The following is a 24,882-nucleotide window of genomic DNA, read 5'->3' as shown; positions in this document are numbered from 1 at the left end:
GTCTACTACTCCTGAGCCTGATGTGGTGGTCCCTAAAGTGCAGTTGAAGACCCATTGAAGAAAATGCCTTTTCCTTCTTTCTTCGGGTATCAATTGCAAAGAGCGTCTTGGTTAGGGTGAGACTTTGTGCCCATTTCCCATCCTTGGTGCTGTTATTTGACAATTTCGTACATGTATACAAGGCTTTCTGAACACTCGCCCCACTTTTATCTCTCCCCCTCTGGGTCCTCGTAGCTCCTGGCACCATTACACATGCCTTTTCTAGTTTTATGACTTTTGATTTAGTTTTGGGATATATTTAGTTTAACCATGGACATCAGTGTGACCACTGGGTTATACGGCTATCAACTGAAGCACAGTGGAGTTATTAAGTTGGAAATCTTTGAAAAGTAAAATCAGTGATAAGATTGAAGCCCAGGTCAGACAGTACAAACGTTAGTCAGGCTGTATTATACATTAATTCTTACCTGTAACAGGTCTATACTAGTGATTCCTAGGCAAAGGGGGAGGGAATATTCTCTCTTGTGTGAATAAGCTTGTTGCATCAACATCTAACAAGAATAAACAGCTTATTTTTCAGAATTATTAGTCTACAGCAGAGAATCTGTAAGAGGAGGAATGTATACAACCTAATGCTAGGTTATTTGATTTCTTTGTTCAGTTAATTACATCCCACTGAAGAACTATTAAGGGAATCCAACACATTCATTTGCCTGTCTATTCCCTGTGCTTGCCCCATGGTATTTTAATTATTGCAGCAGCACAGAATGATGTGACATTTGGGAGAGCAGGCCTTTATTTTTATTTCAAAATTCTTTATGTCACAGGTTGTTTCTTACACATGATTTTCAGAATGGTTTCCAGTAAGAAAAATGAAATTGCAACTGAAAGTACCCTGAGAATAGATTGATCTGGGGAAAATTGATCTGTGCAAAATATTGACTCTTCTCCCCAATTTATTTAAATTTTTATTTTGAAAAAGTTTCAAAGAATCTTAATGAGACAGTGAACAATCTTTAAATATTTATTCATTAGCATTTTATAATTTTTATTCCATTGTGAGTAGAATTGTCTGTCTCTAATCTACTTGAAATCCTAGGCTTGGATATATTGGAAGCTATCCTTGGTGTGTTAATTCTGTCTCAGTTGCTCTTTGGAGCTCTTATCTGGTCTCATGATTCCAGAGTGATTTTCTTATCTTCTCTGTGTGTTGTCTCAGCATTTTGGATGCTGAAAGGTTGGATATATGTGTTGGGGTAGGGGAGAGGATAGATTCTACTAAAACTTTTGAGCAAGAAATTAGTATGTAATTTCTGGATGCCTGCTGAAAAGCTTATAAATTGAGCATAAGCATAGGAGGCACTGCAGGACTGAACCCGAGGGCTGAGCAAAGAAAGAAGGGTCCCCACCTCCTAACATCAGCTCCTGGATCATCAGAACAGTACCACCCAGGCACTGTCTTCCTTGGCCGAAGTCTTTCTTTCACGTGAAATGTTTGACCTTTTCTTGGGCTTGGAGTTTGATGAGCTTTGATTTTTCTTTAACTTTAGGATCTAGAATGCTGTGATTTGAAGTTCTACCTGCTAAGAACCCCCTATTTTACAGCTTGGGATTTTGCTAAAATATTCCTGTGGTCTTTACCTTGTCTGATCCTTTTATATGAATTATATTTTGAATCAGAGGTGAATGATTTCTTAAGCAAGATTTACTGTGATTTCTTTCGTCCTTCCAGCCCTCTCATCACCTCTGGAAACCTAAGTAAGATGCATCCCCCCTCCCAATATACAAGGTGTCCAGTTATCTCCCAAGCATGCATTTACTGATTATCATGTGCTGAACACAAAGACAAGTTCTCCAATCAAAGAACACTGAGGGCTGGAGAGACGGCTTAGTCGGTCCAGTGCCTGCCAAGAAGCTCTGAGCTGCAGCACCTATACAAAAGCTAGCAAGGTGAGGTATATCTGCAATCCTGGTGGCAGGAGGCAGGAGGCAGGAGGCAGGGTGTGGAGAGAGCCAGATTCTTGGATCTTGCTGGACAGTCAATGAACTTCAGTATCAGTGAGAGATATTGTCTTTAAAAAAAATAAGGTAGATGACTATCTTGAATATCACCACAGAACCTTCATCCGGCGACAGATGGAGATAGAGACAGAGACCCACATCAGAACACTGGACTGAGCTCCCAAGGTCCAGTTGAAGAACAGAAGGAAGGAGAAGATGAGCAAGGAAGTCAGGACCATGCGGAGTTGGTCCACCCACTGAGACAGTGTGCCTGATCTAATGGGAGCTCACCAAATTCTGCTGGACTGATACTGAACAAGCATGGGATCAAACTGGACCCTCTGAATGTGGCTGACAATTGGGGCTGACTGAGAAGTCAATGATAATGGCTCTGGGATTTGTCTATACTGCGTGTACTGGCTTTTGGGGATCCTAGTCTATTTGGAAGCATACCTTCCTAAGCCTGAATGGAGCTAGGAGGGCCTTGGACTTCCCACAGGGCAGGGTACCTTAGGACTGGAGGAGGAACGGGGGAGGGCGAGTGGGGGAGCGGGAGGGAAATGGGAGGAGGAGAGGAGTGGACATTTTGAATGGTATTATTTACAAAGCAATAAAAAATAAATAAAATAAGGTAGACATCTATAGAAAAAGGCACCCAATGTTGAGCACTTGCCATACTCTCCCAACACAGAGACACATGACTTTTTTAAAAGGACAATTAGAAACTTGTCTATCACATAGTGATTCTCACAGACATTTTTAGAAGCCAAAACTCAAGAGTGAGATGAAGATACAAAAATGTACAGAGCAGGATTCTGTTCTGTAGCCTGAATCTAGGTATCTAGAAGATCATCTTTCTTAAAATAATTGCATAACTGAATGGTTCTATCCCACCTCTCCTCAACTCAATTACCAATGAGCACAACCGCAAAATGAAAATGTTAGGTCATAAATGAATTATTGATGATATTTTGTTTTCAGCTGCTGAGTGGTTGGGAAGTGAGAGAGTTTCTACACAGCTACAGACCCAAAGTCCTCCACTGGCTGTGTTTAAGGCTATGGTGCAGCGTTCACTCTGTGTGAGAGACGTGACATGTCTGCCACAGCAGAGAGTGGATGGAAGGCTTGGGGAGAGAGCTATCTTGTGGCTATTGCGTTATCAGAAATAGAAGATGACGTTAAAGGGATGTGAGGTCTGCTACAGGTCACTCCAGCTGATGCTGTGCCCACAATGCAGCCACCACTGCATAGCGGGAGATGAGCACATGCGCACAGGTTTCCGATCAGCCCACTTCCCGGTTATGTATTTTGAACTCTTTCAGGATGGAGCTATGTATTGTAAATATTGGTCTCTTTTCATAACAGACATAATAATGTGGTCTCTTACGGTACTCCAGCACTGTTGCTTTGGAGTGGCTTGTCGCTCAATCATCACAATGTTAGGTAGTATTTAGTGAGTTTTTATTATAACTAAGCCTTATTCCAAGTCCTCTGCTTGGGGCTTCTGTGCCGGGATACAGCTTATGCTCTGTACAAAGACACTTGGCTGAAGGATCAAAAAGATGAAAATCTCTTCCGTCACCAGACCCCTATGGGGTACTTTGGTGAAGCATTGCCTCCACCAAGAGAGCAGTTTCAGAATTTCTGACCTGCACAAAGCAATTCTTGTCCTCTATGAACAACCCCATTCAATCACCACAGCCTTCCTGAAAGGTTGGTGACATGGCCCAACACTGCGACCGTTTTCCAGGGAGGAAGGAAAGAATTAAAGGGCTAATGAAACTTCTGCAGAGTCATTTAGCTAATGAGAGGACCAGCTAGGATTTTAACCCAGACAGAGATAAGCATTGCGCTAGATGTTCTCCGACGTGTGAATGTGTTTGGGAACAGACCCTTCCTTGGCATAACCACAGCCCTTCTGCTCCCCGCAGAGCCAGAGACACTGTGTGTGTCTTCCCACCCGGATGAGTGGCTGCTCAGATGAAAGGAGGTGGAGGCACACTCAGAGCTGTCCCATGCCTAGCGAGTTTGACTGTCATGGTTTTTTTTTTCTCTCAGTGACTCCAGCCACTTAAGGAGCAGAACTGAGAATGTATGAGGTCCTGTGGTAGAGAATCTGGACATACATGTAACACACCTTAGGGGCCCACCTGTGGCCTTAGGTAAACATTTCTGTCTCTGGCAGGTGTACAGGAGTCCTGAGCAGGAAGGAAAGATGGGTAAATTTCAGAGGCCCATTGGCCTGACTCCTCACCCCCAGGGATCTGTTTTTTTTTTTTTTTTTTTTTTTCATTTCTTGTTGGGTAAAAGTCAACAATTTTCTACACAGCTCATGAACTCAAAACTGCTATGAAGAAAGACTATATAAAAACAGCAATCTCTTTTTGGAGAAACATCATGAACAAAACTGTTAAAATGGTAAATGATCGGGCCTAAAGCCAAAGCCTGCTCTCTTGTTAGCACCCTCTCTCATTCCTGCGCCTGAATGCTGCGCCTCACAAGCTGCCATACAGTTTCATTTGCAAGCGGAAATTTCTTAAGAGAAACAAACAAGCCAGTTCATATTCTTAACCTAATTTTAAGATTTACCTAATTTTAAAACCTTATTTAGTATTGATTATAGTTTTTTCCTTGTTTGTTTGTTTTGAGCTAGGGTTTCTCTGTGTAACAATCCTGGCTGCCCCATAACTCACTTTGCACACCAGGCTGGCCTAAAATCTCACAGAGATCCACCTGCCTCTACCTCCCGAGTGCTGGGATCAAAGGCGTGCACTACCACACCTGGCTCTTGATTATAGATATTAAGACAGGTCTACCTCTAGCTTAATGGTGGCCAGCCAGTACTTACATCTAAAGTATGTGCTATCACTTTCTTTAACAAACAAACTTTGTGTAACACTGACTCACCCTGTGTGGTCATTTTAAATGAGAATGGCCCTCATAGGTCCATGCATCTGAATATTTGGTCCCCAGGTGATGAGACTGTTTAGGAAGGACTAGGAGATGTGATCTTGTTGGAAGAGGTGTTTCTCTTGGGGAAGGCTTTGAGGTTTCAAAAGCCCATGTCATTTGGGGTCTCTCTCTCTTTCTCTTTCTCCCTCTCTCATTTTTGTGGGGGAGAAGTCAGCTACTGCTCCAGCCCCATGCCTGCTCCCTGCTGCCATGCTCCCTGCTGTGGTGGTCATAGACCATCTCTGAAACCATAAGCGTAAAATAAATTCTTTCTTCTCAATTGCCGTGGTCATGGTGTCTCTTCACAGCAATAAAAACGTAACTAAGACACCCTGAGATTCTTTTCTTCAGAGTAGGTCAAAATACTGGATCTCACCGAGACCCACAAGAGTCCCCATGCTCAGCTCACTTCCTCAGGTTGAACTTCTTTCCGCTCATCTGTTTCTTGGGTCACAGACCCTTCTTGTCACTGCACCATTCCTGTACCTCTACACATCTTTTTGTCCCTTTAAGATGGTCTATGTCACTGTTCTGTTGCTGTGAAGAGAAACCATGACCAAGGCTATGAGTGTAAGAGAAAGCATTTAACGGGGGGCTTGCTTACAGTTTCAGAAGCTTAATCCATTATCATCAGGGGGACACAGGGTGGTACAGATGACCATAGACAGTAGCTGAGAGCTACATCCTGATCCACAGGCAGGGTGGCAGAGCAAGCACACTGCCCTGGTATGGGTATTTGTAATCCCCAGAGACGCACTTCCTCCAAGGCCATGCCTACCTCCACAAAGCCACACTTCCTAATCCTTCTCATATAGTGCCCTCTCATGGCTAAACATTCAAATATATGAACCAATGGGGTCATTTTCATACAAAACACCACAAAGACTCAGATTAATTACTTCTTTCACTTTTCCCATGAACTTCTCCTAATTTTTCTAAAACCCATCTCTTTCTTCCTTCATTTCCATACCATGTTTAACTTGTCTTCAAGAGTAATTATTTACATCCATATATACCAGGTTTTAATGTAAATACTTGAGGTCCGGCAGAGCGACACTGTGCTTGTCACAATGTGGACAGTTGACAAATGTGAATTAACTGAAGGGCAGTGGCTGAACAATAGCAGGGGATCCCTCCACTTCACCATGTGCTTTGTGTGTTTTACTTCAACCAATATCTAAATAGGATTTTTATAATACAGGAAAACATATATTGGTGTTTTAAACTAAACTCATAATGCATTCCACAGCAAAGTCAACGTGTTTTTAAATAAGAACCTAGTGAATAATTGATTTGTGTGATTTTTCAATAATTAACTTAGTTCCCAGAAGCTAAGAGGCTTTATATAGATTTATAAGTCTCTTAGTACCAGGTAGATTGCAAATTCGATCTCAGTTAATTTTTAACTTTCATTCTGACTACAGTTATCTTCTCAGTCATTAAGCAAGAGTCAGGCAGAGATTAAGTCAAGAGGAAACGTAGAAAACCCACTCAGGCATCTCTGAGAGTAGTCACAGTGAAGTTTGCCAAAGAACAAGTGGGTAATGACCAAGAATTTGGGAACAAACCTGTGACCATTACGAGTGTGTATACAGCAACACAGAGATTTTGTGAGTGCTCCTTTAACAACAATCTTAGGTAAACAAAATACTTACCTAAGGTACTCCCAGATGAACTTTGAAAAAGTTAAGGGAAACATGATGCAACCCAAGAAAATATTTTAAAAGATAGCACAGTGTATTATTACACACACACACACATATCCACATGGTTATATCATGTACATCTCAAACAGCTGAAGAAGGCCTTCATAGCTGGAGACCGTAAAGACGAAAGATTGGAAATAGCAATCAAGAATTGAGGCATACATCAAGGAAATATTTCTGGAGTAAAAATGTTTTAATGGAAACAAAAGACAAGCTACAAATGCCAAGAAAAAGCCACAGAAGCTGTCATCAGCACAGAGACGTGAACTAGTAATGCCAGTGGATTTTGAAGAAATACTTATAAGAAATACTTATGAGAGGAAACACAGCTTCATGCAATATGCCTGTAAAGTTATAGCTTCCAAATTCTCAGACTTGTAACACATGGGGCTGTTTTTTCACTCACTAACAGGGAGAGTCCCACAAGACCTTTTTAGAAAATTACTGGAGACTGACTTCAGTCAAATAATAAAGACAAATAAGTATGAGAAATGGATTAGTGAAGACCATGGAAGCGTACCATTATAGGATTAATGATTAAATATACGCAGGGCCTGGGATTACCACGTAGAATGCTGATGTCCTATGCCCTGAAATTAGAAGTGAGTCTATTAATACACTTGGGAGGCTAGGGAGAAGTCAAGTGCTATCGGATGTCTCAGCGAGAGTAGTGAAGGCGAAAGGAGATATCCTGAATGATGAAGCAAATACAGGAAGCTTGAGCGTATTTACATAGGAGCAAATGCTAAGAAACATAAACTTTTCTTAAAATCAATAGCGGAGGAGAGGCAGGGGAGACAGGAGAAAGGATATGATATATTTTTTCCCTATCAGGGTACTAATAGGTGCTATAGAACAAAACTGAACATCAAGGGAGTTATATATTACAGTCACCCACTAAATTAAAAGCACCAGTCTTCCTAAATATTTAATGAACTATAAATAATGGACTACAAAAATCGGATATATAGGAAAACATTTTTAAAATAACCAGAGTGCAGCTTTATCTATCATATCTAAATGTAAATAAACCTCATTGACTAAGAAAAAGAGTAACACATGCACATTGGATTTTTACCTTTCTCCATATTTTCTCTCTTTTATGCCTTAGACTCTAAAGGGTCTGCGAATTCATAAGATTAATACAATTCCAATGAAGAATTAAAGGCTGAAAGAGGAAAGTAGAAAAAGAAATAAGAATGCATCACGGAAAATGATACAGGAACCACACCCACGTTTTGTGAACTGTTTGCTGTTAGGTTAGGAGTGAATTATTTCTCAAAAGCAAGTTACATGATACAAAATCTTTTGTACAAAGTACAGAGGATTTGGCGGAGAGCTTAGAACTGTAAGATTGTGGGAGAGACAGGAGCGATGAAATAGCAGGACAGTGCCAGCAACAAGGCGGAACAGTGCTTCTGGAGTGTGGTCCACACCCCCAAACCCCAAAATATCAGCTGGGAATTTATTAGAAATTCAGATTTAGTTCTGACCCTACACTTCAAGACTCTGCTAAGCATCAGAACTAGGATTTGGGGGGGGGGGAGTCAGTTTGGAGCAGGGGTTGGCTGACATCCAATATTCTCTGTTTTAATAAACCTTCAGATGATCCTGGCGCCCTCCAAGGCTGAGAAGCAATGTTTTGGAAGTTTTGTGATTTTGTGAGTTACTCAGAAGCAGTATTAAAGCGTTGAGAAACTAGAATAGTGTAGGTAGAAGTACTCAGACAGAAAAATCACAAAAATATGGAATCTGGTAGCCAATTTTACATAAAAGATACAAAAGAAGGGACCCCAAGGGACATTTTGGGAAAAGAGTATGATCAAAGGAAAAGACTGAATGCTGAACCAAGCATCGCTGGAAATACATGTGTTTCATTCTTTCATGGAATTTCAAAATCTCACTTTCATTTATTATCATCAAAGGTTGATAAAAGTGATTATCAAATGAAATTACATCAAAACCATATGGTTAAGTTTGGAATCCTCTTCCCTTTTACCCATCCCCGAACAGAATAACGACAGTTTTCTGCTGCTTTGTTAAATTAGTAAGACATAACCATGGTAAAAATAATTTCAAACTTAGGGGGAGAGGGAGAGGTGAGCAAGCACACCTGCTAGAGGAAATGAGGAGGCTTGAAGGCAGTCTCCTAGAGTATTCAGCTTTTCCTGGGTATATCTTAAACAGCCCATAAGAGAGAACAAGACGACCGAAAAGAGGCAAGTCCAGGAGGGCTCATAGGGGTCCGGTAATAAGAGTAGCCCTAGCAGTCTACTGTGAAAGGACAGAGCGAGACCCACCAGAAGGACTAACATGGTCTGAAAGAGAGAACTGCCTTCTATGCTTAAGAGCTGGAAGTGTAAGTAAGCCTTAAGTGTGATTGGCAAGGATTTAACCATACTCCACCACAACACAATGCCCTTTAACAGAAACAACCAGAGCGACGGTTATTTGCTCCACATTTCTAAGAGTCTGAATCACTCCCTGAAGTCTTTTTCACCAGGCTCTGCTTCCCCTCTGCATCCTCTTTCTTGTAACTTCCCAGGCAACAGGTTTTGTTGGGTCTGCTTTCCTCCTGGAGTTTCCTAAGAGTCTCTTCCCCAGCTCCCTCACTGCAATCACAGCTGTGCTCTTAAGATAGGAAGTAAATTCCACTTAATTTTCTTCTTCCACCTCATTCTTTGGTGTCCAGCTGCGGTGAACATTCCTGTCCCTCCTATTGCTCAGCGGGACTTCACTGTGACCATATATACCCCTTTGATCAGCCCCGTCTCTACCTAGGCACTGACAACATGCTGACTGCTTTACTCCCTTGTTTCTTCAGCCCCGTAAGTCAGTCTCATGAAGCCTCTATTAAAAATGCAGGTGATGTAACACATTTAAATATCACATAAGGCTACATGGCTGGGGCTTCTCTCAGTTATTTACTGTTACTATCTATGATTGTTTTGAATGGCGGGTATTGCTGTTTGAGTTCCTGCTACTTTGGGATGCTTTTCCCTGCTATCCACACGATGCGGAACTACTTGAGCCAGATTCCTTTATGCTTTACTGATTATATTTCATCTCAAATGAATCTTCCAGAATATATAAAAGAACACACACCAAACAAACATTAAAAAAAAAAAAAAAAACAAGAAGCAAAAAAAATCGTCCAAGATGTCAGCTTGTCATTAACTTTTACCACCATCTGCTGGTCAAAAGCTGTGTGTCCCATGGAGGCGTCTGGGACGGTTCAATTATTTCTGCCTTATAGGATTCCCCCGGAAGCACAGAAAGGGCAAATGTTTAGATATAAAGACTCTTAAGACTATTTCTTACTGCATTAGGAGTTACACACTCTGTATTATGTAATATCTCATATTACAAACAAGAACACTCTTAGGCCCCAAAGCCACATTGGCAGTGAAATTTTAAGGCGGGGGAGTTAGGATTAAAATATTTACCAAGGCTTTCAAAACATGCAAATTAGTATGAAAATCCCAACCCTGCGCCTTTGCAAAAGCTTTCATCATTTTATTCAGACTTTGGGACGTTCTCAAAGTTTTCTTTTCCCCAGTTGTCAATGCAGATGCTGTCTACTTCCCTGTCCGTCCCTAAAGCCGGCATCAGACTTTACATTCATCCCATTTTTACCGCATTGTACTGCTCTCTGCACGCTTTGACTGGTCCTATCAGGAAACATGACAGTTTTGTTATTGCTTGCTTCTTTCTAGGGGAAATTTTCCAGAGAAGTAGACTTTGCTAAGGTGAAAGGTTCGAGAGTTCCTTTAGAGCAATCTGACAGCTGAAGGTTTTGCATTCATTAGAAGGTACCTTGGTTTAATGATGCTGGTCTTGAAGCTGCCCAGGGTAAAAGGACTTTCTGTCCTCAGTACTTCTGTTCTAACTGTTCCCTCTGGCTGCAGCATCCTTTAGCTAGTTCTATGTGACAAGAGTTCTTTACCTTCATGTCTCCACATAAATAACCCCTGTCAGAGAGGCTTCCGTGCCCTGCTGAGTACATGCTGCACACTGTTCATTCTCATTGGAGATGGTCACGGTATATGATTTGACTTATTATTATTATTATTATTATTATTGTCTAGCCACGACAAGGTTTGTTGGGGACTGAGACCCAACTCTCTCATTCCCATCAGAGCACTACTGTGCCCACATTTCTGGCTGTCATAGAATAAACCATCAGTACAACAGCCTTAGAGAGTGATTATTTCAGCCTTGTTCTATGTCATTACATTTCAATTCATTTGTGAAGTTCTTTCTGTATATGAGTCATTCTGTATCCAACTAGTCTTATTTCACTTAATTTGCCATTTTATGTTGAATGAGATTAGCAAAGCAAATTATTAACATGTAGGAAATATTTTTTTGCCATATTTAAATTTTTTTCTCATGGCTAATTTTATCGTTTTATTTATAAGTGTTAAAGTATTTATTTTTTAAAAACATGGATTTTATCTATTAGCATATTCTTATCATTTACATTGACTATGCTCATTTATCTTGATACCGTAGAATGTTTTTAAATCTTCATCAAAAATTCCCTTTCCTTTTATAGTTTTATTTCTTGATTTTTAAAGAAAGAAAAAAGTGTGCAGAAGTGGAGAGACACACCTTCCAGAACAGGGGTAGGTAGCCACAAATCTTTATTACTTGGGGCCCCACTGGCTTTTCTCTCTATATTTTCAACAGAAAAGATATTTAACCTCAATATTTAACTTAATTTCAATCCAGACTGGAGTATTAGATGTCACCATCTTCACAGATTCTAGGGGTGTCCATACTAAGAGAGAAAACTCTGGGAAAAGTGTAAATAATTGGAAACAAACCTGGTTTTTGGATAAATGGCATAAAGGGTAGATAATCTCCAAAGATCTGGGGTTTGGTTGTTTTCCTACTTTAATGATTCACTTACATGGATCTTTTTTTTCTTTTTTTTCCCCTAGCTTTTGAAGGGTGATGCAAGCTCTGTGGTTTGGCATTATTTTCACGTTTTTCTACCTGCTTATGAATGATAAGAGACAGATGTCAAAGGAAGGAGCTATCCCCTTGGGCAGTTTCAGGAGGGGCCCCACTGTTCCTCAGAACCAGGACTCACTCTTCCAGTTGTCTGCCTAGTATTTCCCTCATGGAGCCTGAGGCCTGGGTTTCAAGAGATGGTTTGATCACCTAATTTTGATAAGACCGACTCCCTCCCCCCCAAGCTCACACACACACTTCTATCACTGAGAAGCAGAACCGGAGGCTCCAGCTCTCTTTGGACAGGCTAGAGGGCCCGAGGTGTAAATTCTGTAAGACGCAGGGTCAAAGTTTGGCTTAATCCTCCCGACTCTAATCTTTCACAAGCATTTTCAGAATTTCCTAACGTCCATCTTTCCAAGGGTTGGAACATTTGCTCCTCTGGGTCATACAGTGCACCTCTACCACCTGAGAACTCAGAACATTCTATCCTCTTAGCATGTTTGTTAAGACATTCCTAGATTCCCTCTGATATCACAGATGTCATGGGATGTGTCCCTTTATAGCGAATTCTACTGTCTCTAGCTTAGAATACCACTAGCAAGCCTTCCTTCGCAGTGTGCCCCTCCACAAAGGGGTGGTTCTGAATCCTACTTATTTTTGTATTACATGGAAGCAATCAGTTTTGTAGTACCTTAGCCAGGATCAGCCAGGTCTGTCTCCCCTCGGAGTCTTTAGCAAATACCGTACAGCAGATGCCTGAATCCAAAGTTACAAGGAACACATGCATCTTTTTATAAAGCTATGATTCCACATTCTAGAACACATCCAACAACGACAGACATTCTTAGCATCTGGAGGCAGGGGGGAACAGAGACTATGACCTCATAAACTTCCACTGAAACAAAGACTATGACCTCATAACCTTCCATTCATCATTTTCCTCAAGTGCAAACGGATGCATCATACGGTTAATTCCATTTTATAGCTTCCATTTATGAGAATGTATTCATACATGCGGAGGAGAGCATTTTTCATGATGCTCAGGCCGGTTCTCACCCTCATTTCAATAATCTGAGGACGTGCCGTTAAAAACGTCAAAGGCTAAGCAAAAGTATAGCTCCTGTAGTGACTACATTTGAGGTTTTTCGTAGAGTAGCGTTTCCCTTAGTGTTTAACCCTAACCACGGAGTCAGTCTCTCTCTGTTATGCCCAAATCCTGCAGAGCTTTGCGCATGAGTCGCACATGCGCAAATCCCTTCCAGGTGGGCGGGAGTAACACCCACCCACACCCTCCTGCTCGAGCGCCGGAGCCCGATGGTTTCCTAGGTGACAGAGCAGCAGCGTCGACGCTCGATTGAGCAGGCCTGGGAGAGGCTCCCAGAGGGCCGCGCGCTCCGGACGCCGGGTGCTGTCATGGCGGGTGCATTGAAGAAGGTGAGTGGATGGAGGTCACCGTGGTGCTGCGGCCGCGGCAGTAGGCAGCCGCGTCTCCCTCACCCGTGGGTGGAGACGCTAAGCCCACGGGGTTGGGGAATGTCCGCTGCTCTGGGAGGGGACGACTGGACGGTCGGCTGCTCTGCGGGCGGCTTGGGGACGCGGGCCGGGCAGGGAAGTCCCGGGAGGGACGGGTTGGCTTTCTGTGCGCGGTGACTCGTGGGATTACGGTAAACAGCGCGGCTGTGTTTTGTTTTCGAACAGACCACCGGCCTGGTGGGATTGGCTGTGTGCGACACTCCACACGAGGTAGGTACGGGTGTGCGTGTGACCTTGGTCCTACAAGGTTAACGAGACACACGAGATAAGTACGGGTGTGTGTGTGTGTGTGTGTGTGTGTGTGTGTGTTGCAGTGTTAATGGGACAGGATCCCCCCCCTCGCCCCCGCCTCTCCTCCCACCCCGTGTGTGTGTGTGTGTGTGTGTGTGTGTGTCTTGCAGTGTTAATGGGACAGGATGCCCCCCCCGCCCCCGCCTCTCCTCCCACCCCGTCCCGCCCCCGAGAGCTCTTGCTACAATGGCTTCAGCTTTGCTGATCCCACTTCATCCTTTTTGATGTTGCCTTTGCCGCGACCTCTTTATTAAGACACTTTTCTTCTTGACCCTTTCTTGGCATTTTCGGACCTTCGGTTGTATGGACTATTCTCAGCACCCTACACATCGCATTTTCATACATTTCTGCTTTGGATTTCACACATTGACTTATCCCATTACCCTAACAGTTGCCTCCTTCAGTATCCATTGGAAAACAAACAAACCTAAACAAAAATCTTGTAATTTCCCCCTCTTTTCAGCAATTACACCGTTTCTCTCTTTCCCTATATACGTACATAACTCGAGTCATCAGTATTTATTGTCTCCAGCTTCTTATTACCTCTTGAATATACTTCAGCCAGACCTGGCCAGAACTGTTCTTTTCAGTGTTTCCCGTGATAGTAGTGATGTTAAATCTTGTTTCACATTTCTCTTCATTGTCCCAGGAGTACCAGTGAAAATACTTTTATGACATTTATCTATTTATGTGTGTGCCAGTCACACACAAATGTGTGTAGGTCAGAAAACAGCTCCGTGGAGTTGGTTCTCTCCTTTCACCGTGTAGGTCCTGGGGATGTCACTCAGGTCAAAAGGCTGGTGGCAAGCATGGTTACCCACTGTGCCATCTCCTGACCCAACAGCTGCATTTTTGACACGGTTGATGCTCTATATGAACTACCTTGTTTACTGGGTGTCAAGGCTTCTCAGTATCTCGTTTTTAGTTTTTTGAGGGTTTTTTGTTGTTGTTTACTGTTGTTCCTAATCCTTTGCCTTTTCCAGCTCCTCATTTCCCTACCTTTATACTTTGTTGTCGTATGCATGACCCAGTTCTTAGACAGTTTGTAAATTTAGATTTGCTTTGCACTCATTGAGTGGAGATAATCTAATGGTTTTAAATGCTACCTATATACAGTTAATTCTTCTATTTCCTTATCAAGTTATCAAATACTGGCCTCTCCTCTTAAGAAGCCGTGTAAGTATGTATGTATGTATACACACATATGCTCTTAGTGAGCATCTTCAGTTGTGTGTCAGACAGGTCACCCGAGCTTCTCCGGCTGAGAGTCCCCATCTGGAATCATGCTGCACTGCGTTCATCAGCTCACATGTCACTTGCTATGTCAGTAAATCCTCTGCGTCCGACCCTCATAGTGTATCCAGATTTTGCGTACACCTCACCACCTCCATTGCTAGTCCCACATTTCTATCACTGTCCTCACTTCTGTGATAATTACATCACTTTGGGAGCTGCTTTTCCCTGCCTTTTTCTCAGCCGGTTTGTGCTAAAATGTGTCTGGTTATGCCACTTCTTTCTTTAAAACCTTCCAGAGGCTCTCTCAGTTTTAGGGCCCTTTAGGGATTCTCCAGATCGCTCTTTAACAGACCACATTCTGCTCAGGTATTGTCTGACTCAGACATTTTACAAAGATAAGACTTTATTGTGTGTTCACTGCTAGAACTCTGGGAAGCTCATAGTATATAGTCAGTGCATAGTGAATGACTCTTGGATTCTTTATGAATTTGTATTTCAGAGTTAATGTGGAGATCAGAAGTCACAGTTCTCTGTTTCTGATATTCTTCATCTATGGCTTGTCTTTTTCTATCAGATCTATGACTCTTTCTACCCAACTCAGAACTTGAATGTTGTCATTGATACTAAAATCTTTTACTTTTATATTTATTACACTAATGAATTATGTTTAATTTTTTTTCTCTAACTACTGTGGAATAATCCCTTTGTACACTGTGAAGATTTGTTGCTGTGATTGGTTTAATAAAGATGCCAACTGGCCAATAGCTGAACAGAATAAACTTAGGTGGGAGAACCAAACTAAGGATACCAGGAAGAAGGGCGGAGTCACGGGAATCCAGAGAGACACAGAAAGAAGTAAGATGAGCATTCTGTGTTGAAGGAAGGTGCTGCCACGTCGCAGAGGGTAGATAAGAATTATAGGTTAATTTAAAATATAAGAATTAGCTAGTAACAAGTGTGAACTATTGACTGAGCATCTATACTTGATACTGAGTCTCCGTGTCAGTGCTTTGGGAACTGGCAGGTGCGGAAGAACAGTTCACCTACATCTCCCAGTCTGGTTCAACCTCTGTGATCTTCTTTAGTCTTTAGCGCAGCTTAAGCCTTTGCTCATGTGGAAGTGCTTACAACAGCTTTATTGCTGGCCTTCTTGACTGTTTCTTTCTTTTCTTTAGCTCATGACCGCCCCCTTAATTTTCCTAAAACATAGGCTCAACTGCACCCTTTTCTTAAGTCTTTTAGTCCCCCCAAAAGGCCCAAGTGCTGCAACTTGGTATGTAAAACTACATGCTATCTAACTTTTCTCCTAACTGTATCTCCAGAGTGTTTTTGCTATGTACTTATTTCCAGCCAAGTGCTTCCTAAGTAGACATGAGCACAAGCTTGTAAGCTATCTTAACGTAATATGAAGTTTTCTAGAAATTCCTTTTTTTTTTTTTTTTTTAGTATAGAAAACTAAAAGTGGTGCATGACTGTCTTCCTAGCACTTGGGAGGCCCAGACGTGGGGGTCTTAAGTTTTAGGGCAGCACGAGCTGTAGAGTGAGACCCTGCTTCAAAGGGAGCAGAAAGGTTTGTTTGTTTGTTTAAATTACTTTTTATGATTTAACCTAACATATGACATCATTTTAGTGTATATTCAGTATGAAAATTAATGCTAGTCTGCAGCCTGTTTTTACAGTATATTCTCCTACACCATATCTCCGTCTGGGTTAGCTACATTTCAAGTACGCTACAGCTGTATTTGACGAGCAGCTGCTTACTGCACAGCACAGCTGCAGAGGTGTACCTACTTCCTTTATGGCTTTGGTGTGTTTTGCCAGTCTAGTCCTGTATTAGTTTGCATGTAAATTGCTTCTCCCAACACCTTCAAGCTTTCAACTCCCCATCCCTCAAAGGTGTCTCAGGTGCATTTTCTTTTTTTCAAACTCCTCTGCATTTTGCTGCAGTGATTCTTCCTTTATAGGATGCTGATACTGAGATTGAGACAATGGGTGGCTGGTACTGCTCTGACCCAACATCCTATACGTTCTCCACGTTTTATGGATGAGGAATGAGGGCATCTAGGTCGGCAGCTTGTCCAGGCGGCTAGGCAGTGGAGCTGTGTGCGTGCAGACAGTCAGCCCTTAGTGTTGTTTTTCTGCCTCCCGCTCTGTGTCGTATCCCAGACCGCCAAAAATGGATTTTGTGTTTTATCGTGTTTATCATATTTTCCACCACTCTCTTCTCTATAGATAGAGTTTGACCCATGTCCAGTCCGTCTTTATATTCAAACAACATATACATGGTACATTCTTACTGAAAAAAGAAGACTGTTCTTTAGAAGTGTTGATTGTTGTGATTACTGAAATGCTCAGGTGTCGGTCTCGTGTCCCTTGTTGGGAGGCTGCTCAGGTTTGCACTGTGCTTTGGCACAGTGATGAGTAGAGTCTGCTTTCACTGTGAGAAGTGTCCCAGTTTGGATAATGCATTCACAGACGCTTTTTACTTTGCATTGTCCTACGCTGATCATTCTGATTCTCATCTGAATTTTTTGTAAGACTTAGATGCATTCTATTTTACCCTAGAAGATGAGAAAAAATTGTTTTCAATTCATTTGGTGCTTGTGTGTATGCCTGCATGTGTGTCTGTGTACTGCTGTGTGTCTGTGTACTGCTTGTGTGTCTGGTCCCAGTGAAGAGGGTATCACGTCCCCTAGGACTAGGGTTACAGATGCCTGTAAGCTGCTTTGTGGATTCTGGGAATAGAACCCAGTGCTCTTAGCCACTGAGCCATTCCTCTAGTCACCCCCCAATCAAAAAAAAAAAACCAACTCAAAATTGGAATCAGATTATAACTTACTAAAATACTGTATTAAATATAATGAAAATATGCATTATATTAATAAATTTGAGAGGATAAGGATTAAAAAGATTCCAAAATAATACATATGTACATATACTGCATACACATGTTATCCAAAGTCTCCTAATTATAGGCTCCTATAAGATCAAAACCAAGTTATATACTTCTTTATTCCAAGAGGGAAGAATAGAGCATGTTAGAACCAGATCAAATCAAAACTAAAACCCAACAGTGTAAATAGCTTAGTGTCTGACATCTGGATGTGCTTTGGATGTTCTGGGACCCAAAGAGCTTGGAGTAGACCCACTTCTCAGGCTGCCATCCGCAGTGCCAAGCCTTATCTGCAAGGCTCAGGCTGCTCCTTCCACATCTGCCGCTGACTTTAGTGGCCTTCCCAGAGTCCTAGCATCCCCGATGTGCAATTTGTAATACCCATTACCTCAAGATGAGGAAATCTGCCTTAATAAATGCTTTGATTTCCAGAGAAGGCCATTAGCTACAAGTTGGTTTTAATTTAGCTTATTATTATACTTCTGATATATGTGCACACAACTTTTATATACCACAGATAGAATTTCCATGTTTGTATTTCTTAGATTGTTAAGAGATTGAACATAGATATGAATTTTAGTAAAGCACAGTTTAAAATTGTGAATTCTCTTTTAGTTATTCCTGTGAGGTACTTAAATGCATTCTGTTTGTGGTGGCATTTTAACTTACTGAAATGTGTATGGTTTGTCTTTCCAGAGGCTAACAATATTGTATACAAAGATTCTTGATATTCTGAAGCAGTTCCCTAAACATGCAGCCTATAGAAAATACACAGAACAGATCACCAATGAGAAGCTGGATATGGTCAAGGCGGTAAGTAGCTAGGTCCGTTTGGTTGGTTGGGCTTACACATCCAGTAAGGCATTTAAGGAATGTTTCAGGTGCTCCTTTTAGCTCTCAGTTTGTACTGTCTGTCTTTCAGTGCTGTTCCCCCATCTTTTTTCTTCTGCATTCAGCAGACACCTGTGCTTTGACTGATTTCCATGTGTAAAGCACTGCTGGAGGACAGGAATGAGATTGGATCAGTGCCCCAGGTGATATTGCAGGTTCCTTTGTGCCACCCTTTCGGCCTAGTTGTTGGTGACCTTTTACCTAGTTGTTGGTGATTTCTAACCACAGCAGAGAAGAACAAAAGCCCAGGAGAATTGTGTCGTGGTGATGTACAGGAAGCTGTCAAAATGATTACATTAGAGAGTACGTTGACCAAGGCTTGGTCATGCGAACTTGTAATCCCCAGCTTCTAGGGAAACTGAGGCAGGGAGATCACAAATTCTTGTCACCTTGGGCTACAGAGGAAGCTCAGAGCCGGCTTGGGTAACTTTATTAGATTTTGTTTCAAAATAAGAAGGTGTGACTCGGTGGTAGAATTCTTAGCGTGTATGGGCCCTGGGTTCAAGGGCTCATCCCATAACACACAGCGCTTTGTTGTACAGGAAGAGGCCCCACTTGGTTTTCTTCAAGCTACGCTGAACACTGAAACTGAATACTTTGTTCCCAGAAATCTGTGTTGCAGCTATAACATGGTATTGCTTTATTTATAAATAAATTATCCCTGGAAATAATTGAAGTCACAAGACTCACAGGGGTGGGACCCTGCCCTGTAAGGATATGTACATATAGACATTAGACAGTCAGGGCTTGCTCCTTGCCCGAGTGCCAGAGCATGAAGGATGTGGGAGCACAAGGTGCCATTGTGTTTCTTCAGGGGAAAAAACAAACCCTCACTAGACCCAACTATGTTGTCACCTTGACTTTGACGTTGGCTCTCTACAACTATAAGAAAAGTCTGGTTTTCTGTGTACATCATGGTGCTAGGGATGAAGCTGGGTACTCACAAGTGAGGCAAGCATTACCGTATGTATCCCAACCTCCTTTAACTTTCTGTTTTGACACAGGGTTTCATTAAACTGCTGAAGACAAACTTGAACTTAACTCTGTATATGGTTCAGGCATGCCTAGAATTTGTAATCCTCCTGCCTCAGTACCTATAATAGGTGAAGTTATACATCTGTGTCAGGCTCAGCTGAAATTTCTAGTGTTTAATCCAGATCGTCTATGTATTTTGTTACAAGGCCAACCAAATGGAGCCTACATCTTTCAGTCCCTGTGCCGGCAGGGAGACGTGAAAGAATTGAGTTTTCACCCCTGTGGTTGTTTCACAGACTTTGTAGAACTCAAAAACTGTTCATCCGGGCACAAGTGATAACAGTATATGTATTAGATTACCAAAGTGTAACTTTGATCCTTAGCTTGCCAAGTCTGGAAGTAACTTACAGTCTTAAAGGAGGCTAAAGGTAGCTTGATTTGTTTGAGGCAGGTGAACCGGTGTCTTTTTCTTCTCACAGACTAAGAATGTCCCTGCTTTTCATAGGTGAACCTTTGATTCTTCCTCAGCTTCGCTGTCAGTGACCTTTGTTTATTCTGTCTGGTCTCTGGTTTTCCCCTCTTCCATGTCGTTGCTGTTTGCGGTAGTCTGAGATACTTAATTGGTTCCTATATGTATTTCAAGAAAAAAATGTATTTTAGTATTTTTTCACTTAATGTCAATGTCAATGTCACAGTCAATGTCAGAGTTCACTGCTGTCACCTCTTCACTTAGGAACCTAAAACCTTTGCTCTGCTGCTTCAGCTGCCTTCAAACTAATTATTACTTTGTAGTCCCATCTTACTTACTTTGTGTCTCATTCTGCCAACAGTAGAATGCATTCTCAGTATGTGAATCGTACATCTTTTTCGTGTTAAAAATCTTCCTGTGGTTTTCTGTGTTGTGTGTCTGAAAGGCTGAGTTTTAAGCTTCTTCCTGACTTGGGCATATGAAACACAGCTTTCACTGATGGATTTGGAGGTAGAGTCGTGGTTGCCGGTTAATTCTGGCGTGATCTGCAAGGTCTGCTGAAGTCTAGCTTTTGTTTGCCTTAGTCCACCATGTCATTTTGCAGCGCTAACCTGCTGGTACTTCTGTGGATTCCATGCAGCTTTATTTTTGTGGTCGCTTTATTTTATCTTTTGAATTCCCCTTATTTTGTCTGGTTTGAATATGCCTGCTCCAAGATGGAGGTGTTGCTGGGCGTGTAGCTCAGCAGTGGAACATTGCCTCACATATGCGAGGGCCTGCTTCTGCTTTCCCACACCATCCAGAGTACGAGATTGCTATCATTAACTCTTTTTATTTCATTTATGGGATAAACTCCACCTGGATAATGACTAAAAAACTCGGTCTATTACAAAAGACTTTCCTTAGGTAGTCTAGGTACCATATTAGCAATTTTCTCTTCCGGCCTGCAAGCACATATGCAGGCAGAATACTGTAAAAATAAATAAATAAACAAATAACCAAATAAATAAATAAATCTTTTAAAAAAAGAATAATGTACATCAAAAAATATATAGAAATCATAAATGTAGGGCTTGATGGATTTTTCAGAATTAACACACTGTAATTAATACCATACAAAAAAAGTGATGTTCCATATCACCAAATCATTTACTCCTAGTTACTACTTTTTTTTAACATAATGGATTCATTTTGCCTATTTCTCAACTCTGTAGAAGTGAAATAATTTTTATATACCCATTGAAATTTGTTTTTTCCTACTTAATAGTATATTTGAGGGAATCATATAGTTATAATTTGTCCCTCACCATTGTCATATAGTATCCTACTATATCTCAGTACCATAATTGACAGATCAATTCTATTGGTGCTGGTCATTTAGGTTATTTCTAGTTTGGGACTGTAGTTTGTGGCTTCTGTGACATTTTTGAACATATAATTTATTTATTATGTGATGTTTAGTATATACCCAGAAGAGGAGTTTTTTGGTCGTATGATAGCATTTATTGTTTGTTTGTTTACAGGTGGTATAGAAAATATTTACAAAAGTAAGATAATTGAAAATCTAATTTAGAAAGATTAAATTATTTATCATGTCTTACCTTGCTAAGTATGTCAATATTTAATAGTTGTTAATATTAAGACAAAAGTAATTGAGTAGTAGAGAAATGAAATGGATTTCCATCAAATTTTTGGTTAGAGAAAATAAGAGCAAGGTGAGAGAAAAACTGCTTGTTGGAAGGGCTTTTATATGGCTTTTTAACACGTCGGATATTGAAATTCTCAGAGATTATGCTTCTGTGTATAATTCTCCTTTTTTCTTTCTCCTTAAAATTGTAGGAACCAGATGTTAAAAAATTAGAAAACTTGCTTCAGGGTGGCGAAGTAGAAGAGGTGATTCTTCAGGTAAAGAAACATCGAGCATTTAGTGTTTAGGCATCTCGTGCTGGTTTTGACTTCCACCTGATGGCTAAGTGGGTGAAATTCGAAAGCCACTATTGTAGATGAGGGACATGTTTTACGTCTCCATGAGCTTGTGAACACTAATTCCTGCAGATTTCATTCTCAGAAGTCAGAGGTGACCGTCCTTAGTGGTGACTTGTGGCTCTGAAACTTTGCTTTTCTAATACTCTATATTTGATGGTCGACTACATCAGGACTTTAGAATACTGACTGCAGACATGCACTCTCTAGAAGTTAGCGTTCAGGTATTCCTCTGAATAATTCATCAAATAATCTTATTTTCAAATTTTTCTTTTATTAATAGGCTGAAAATGAACTAAGTCTGGCAAGGAAGATGTTGCAGTGGAAGCCATGGGAGCCACTGGTGGAAGAGCCTCCTGCCAACCAGTGGAAGTGGCCAATATGATTACACTGTCTGATGGTTGATGCCAATTAAATGTGCAATTAAACGTTCTGTTATGCTAAAGTGTGTCCTTGTTATTGACATCTTAGAATTAAGAAGAGTAGTGTAGCGTGTATCTTATTTCCGAGACGTATTTAGGAGACAACATTGGTTATGGTAATGAGGTCCTATGAATCCTTTCACACCGACTTTCCGGTTTTTATTTCTGAGGTCACACAATGGGTTTGCTGTGCCTATGTCATTCTTCATTGACTTTCTCCTGTTATTTTTGAGCATCTTGGACATTTCACCCACAGTGCTACTGTAGCTTTGTTTAGTGGAACGGACTTTATTGGCGTTTGCATAGGAATTTCTGTTAATTCCTATGTAATGTGATAGTAATGTTCTCTGCACCTTGAGCATGAATGGCACCCACTCTTCTCAGTACTCAACTAAATCACATGACTGTAGTTATCTCTACTGCTGGTAGAAAACCAGAAGCCACCCGAGTGGTGTGACCCTGCAAAGCATGATGTGCTGGAGGAACTGCAGCCATGATGGTATCACTTCCGGTAACACGAGCAGTGCGCTCTAGAACAGGCGCTGTCTAATGCACTTGGATTCCATAGTCACACCAGCCTGTACAATATAGTTGTTGCAACCATACCGAGATCCTCCTTCCTTGACTTTGTCAATGTACCCAAGCTGACATTGTCACTGGAAATCGTGTGCTTAGATCTTTGTATTGGGCATAGACAATGATAATAAGAGTGGCTGTCTGTAAACTACCATGTCTTAATCTACCCGTTTGCACATTACCGTTCTGTGGTTCACACAACCTTACGCTTGTTTTCAGTCCTTCAATTTTTTCCCATTTGTTTATAAACATCCAGGTTAAGTGTCCCGATTTCACAGATGATTCCGTTTGACCAAGATTTTTAATGTTGCTGACTGTTCTAGACTAAGCTGAGTAGGTTTTTATAGTGACTTACTTCAGGCCTCTCAGTAGCCTTCTGATAACTCGTATTCAAATTCTTACCATATCACAGGTACTTCCAAAGAGAAGCCTATCATGTTTGACTGTGCAGACAAGAAAATGATCTTTAAGTTTTGTGTCCCCTGCCCTTGCTTTGCCCATCCGGACTTAATGCTGAATATTTCAGTTAGTGGACAGTCTGTTTTGGAATGAAAATGGCATTTACCTAGCATAAGCAAAGATGTATTCAGCTTGGAATGATTGTGAATGGATGTATAGCAACTTCCTAAGGATGGCGGGAATATACTGGTACTATTGTGGACAAACAGCATATGGCATCTACTAGACAAAGGCTCTGGGAGCTGCCACTTACAGGAGGCCACACTCCGTTGTGTGTGCTACCGGCAAGAGGCAGTTTTCATTATGCCCTTTAGTCTTAGTCTCCTCCCCTCTCCTTTCACTCAGATTTGCAGGGTAGAAGAACAAATTTGTCTTTTGCTTTCTCCCTTTCTTAAGGGACAGTCAGTAGAGTGCATCTGAGTGTCTCTTCGAAAGGATGAAAGTCAAAATCTGTGGGGCAATTCTCTCTCTCATAACAGCTGGTCTCAGCTTATTCTTGGGACTCTCCGTGGTTACACAAATTATGTCGCTACATATTCATGTGCTGGGCCATAGTGATAAATGCCAAATTACTGAAAATCACACATTTTTATTCGATAAATTCAATTTCCCATAAAAACTTATACAGTGAGATCCTAGTTGTACATTCAGGTTGATGAAGGATTCAAGTTAAATGACAGGAACTACAGAAATATATTTAGAAGTATCTTGGAAGGTAGTCAACTAAGACTAGTTAGTGAAAAGTAGTTCAAAGATCTGATTTAGTACAGGCTATCTGCGCATGCATGCGTTTGTGTGAGCTTGGGAACCGTGTGTGTGTGCGTGCATGTGTTTGTGTATGTTTGGGAACTCTGTGTGTGTGCACATGCATGTGTTTGTGTGTGCTTGGGAACCGGGTGTGTGTGTGTGTGTGTGTGTGTGTGCATGCATGTATTTGTGTGTGCTTGGGAACCGTGTGTGTGTATATGTGTGTATGTGCATGCATGTGTTTGTGTGTGCTTGGGAACTCTGTGTGTGTGTGTGTGTGCATGTATGCATTTGTGTATGTTTGGAAACCATGTGTGTGCACATGCATGTGTTTGTGTGTGCTTGGGAACCGGGTGTGTGTGTGTGTGTGTATGTGCATGCATGTGTTTGTGTGTGCTTGGAAACTGTGTGTGTGTGTGCATGCATGTGTTTGTGTGTGCTTGGGAATGGTGTGTGTGTGCGTGCATGCATGCGTTTGTGTGTGCTTGGGAGCCACATGACAAGCTGCGGTGATTCCCCAGGTACCATTCACCTCTTTAAAATTTTTTTCATTTTACTGTTCTTTTTGGACAGAATATCTCATTGACCTGGAAAGGCTCCCAGCATTGGGATTACAAGCATGTGTCATCCATCCTGGCTTCTTTTGTTTTGTAAACATGGGTTTGGGGAGTTAAATTTAAGTTCTTACAAATCAAGCATTCTACAGACTGCTTTTCTCCCAGGTGCCTAGTGTGAAGTCCTGGTTTATTCCTAGTGCGCCTGCAAGGAGACTTGACAAAGGCTGCT

General features: G+C 41.5%; 2 protein-coding genes across 2 annotated transcripts in view; one reads left to right on the top strand and one right to left on the bottom strand.

Moving 5' to 3' along the window:
* Positions 1 to 12,420, bottom strand: part of Asb15 (ankyrin repeat and SOCS box containing 15) — a 54,139-nt gene extending 41,719 nt beyond the window's left edge. The window contains exon 1 of the mRNA XM_048450989.3: positions 12,313 to 12,420. The gene's annotated coding sequence lies outside the window, so the exon portion shown is untranslated. The remainder of the gene's footprint in view (positions 1 to 12,312) is intronic.
* Positions 12,421 to 12,941: 521 nt separating this feature from the next.
* Positions 12,942 to 22,337, top strand: Ndufa5 (NADH:ubiquinone oxidoreductase subunit A5). Its single transcript, XM_048450992.2, has 5 exons — positions 12,942 to 13,055; positions 13,320 to 13,364; positions 18,271 to 18,387; positions 21,749 to 21,814; positions 22,176 to 22,337. Exons 1-5 carry the CDS (start codon positions 13,035 to 13,037, stop codon positions 22,275 to 22,277), a joined length of 351 nt encoding a protein of 116 aa, XP_048306949.1. The 5' UTR covers positions 12,942 to 13,034; the 3' UTR covers positions 22,278 to 22,337.
* Positions 22,338 to 24,882: the final 2,545 nt, after the last annotated feature.

Source organism: Myodes glareolus, chromosome 25 (genome assembly GCF_982192425.1).
Source record: "Myodes glareolus chromosome 25, mMyoGla1.1, whole genome shotgun sequence".
Taxonomy (NCBI): Eukaryota; Metazoa; Chordata; class Mammalia; order Rodentia; family Cricetidae; genus Myodes; species Myodes glareolus.
This window is presented reverse-complemented; position numbering and strand designations above follow the sequence as displayed.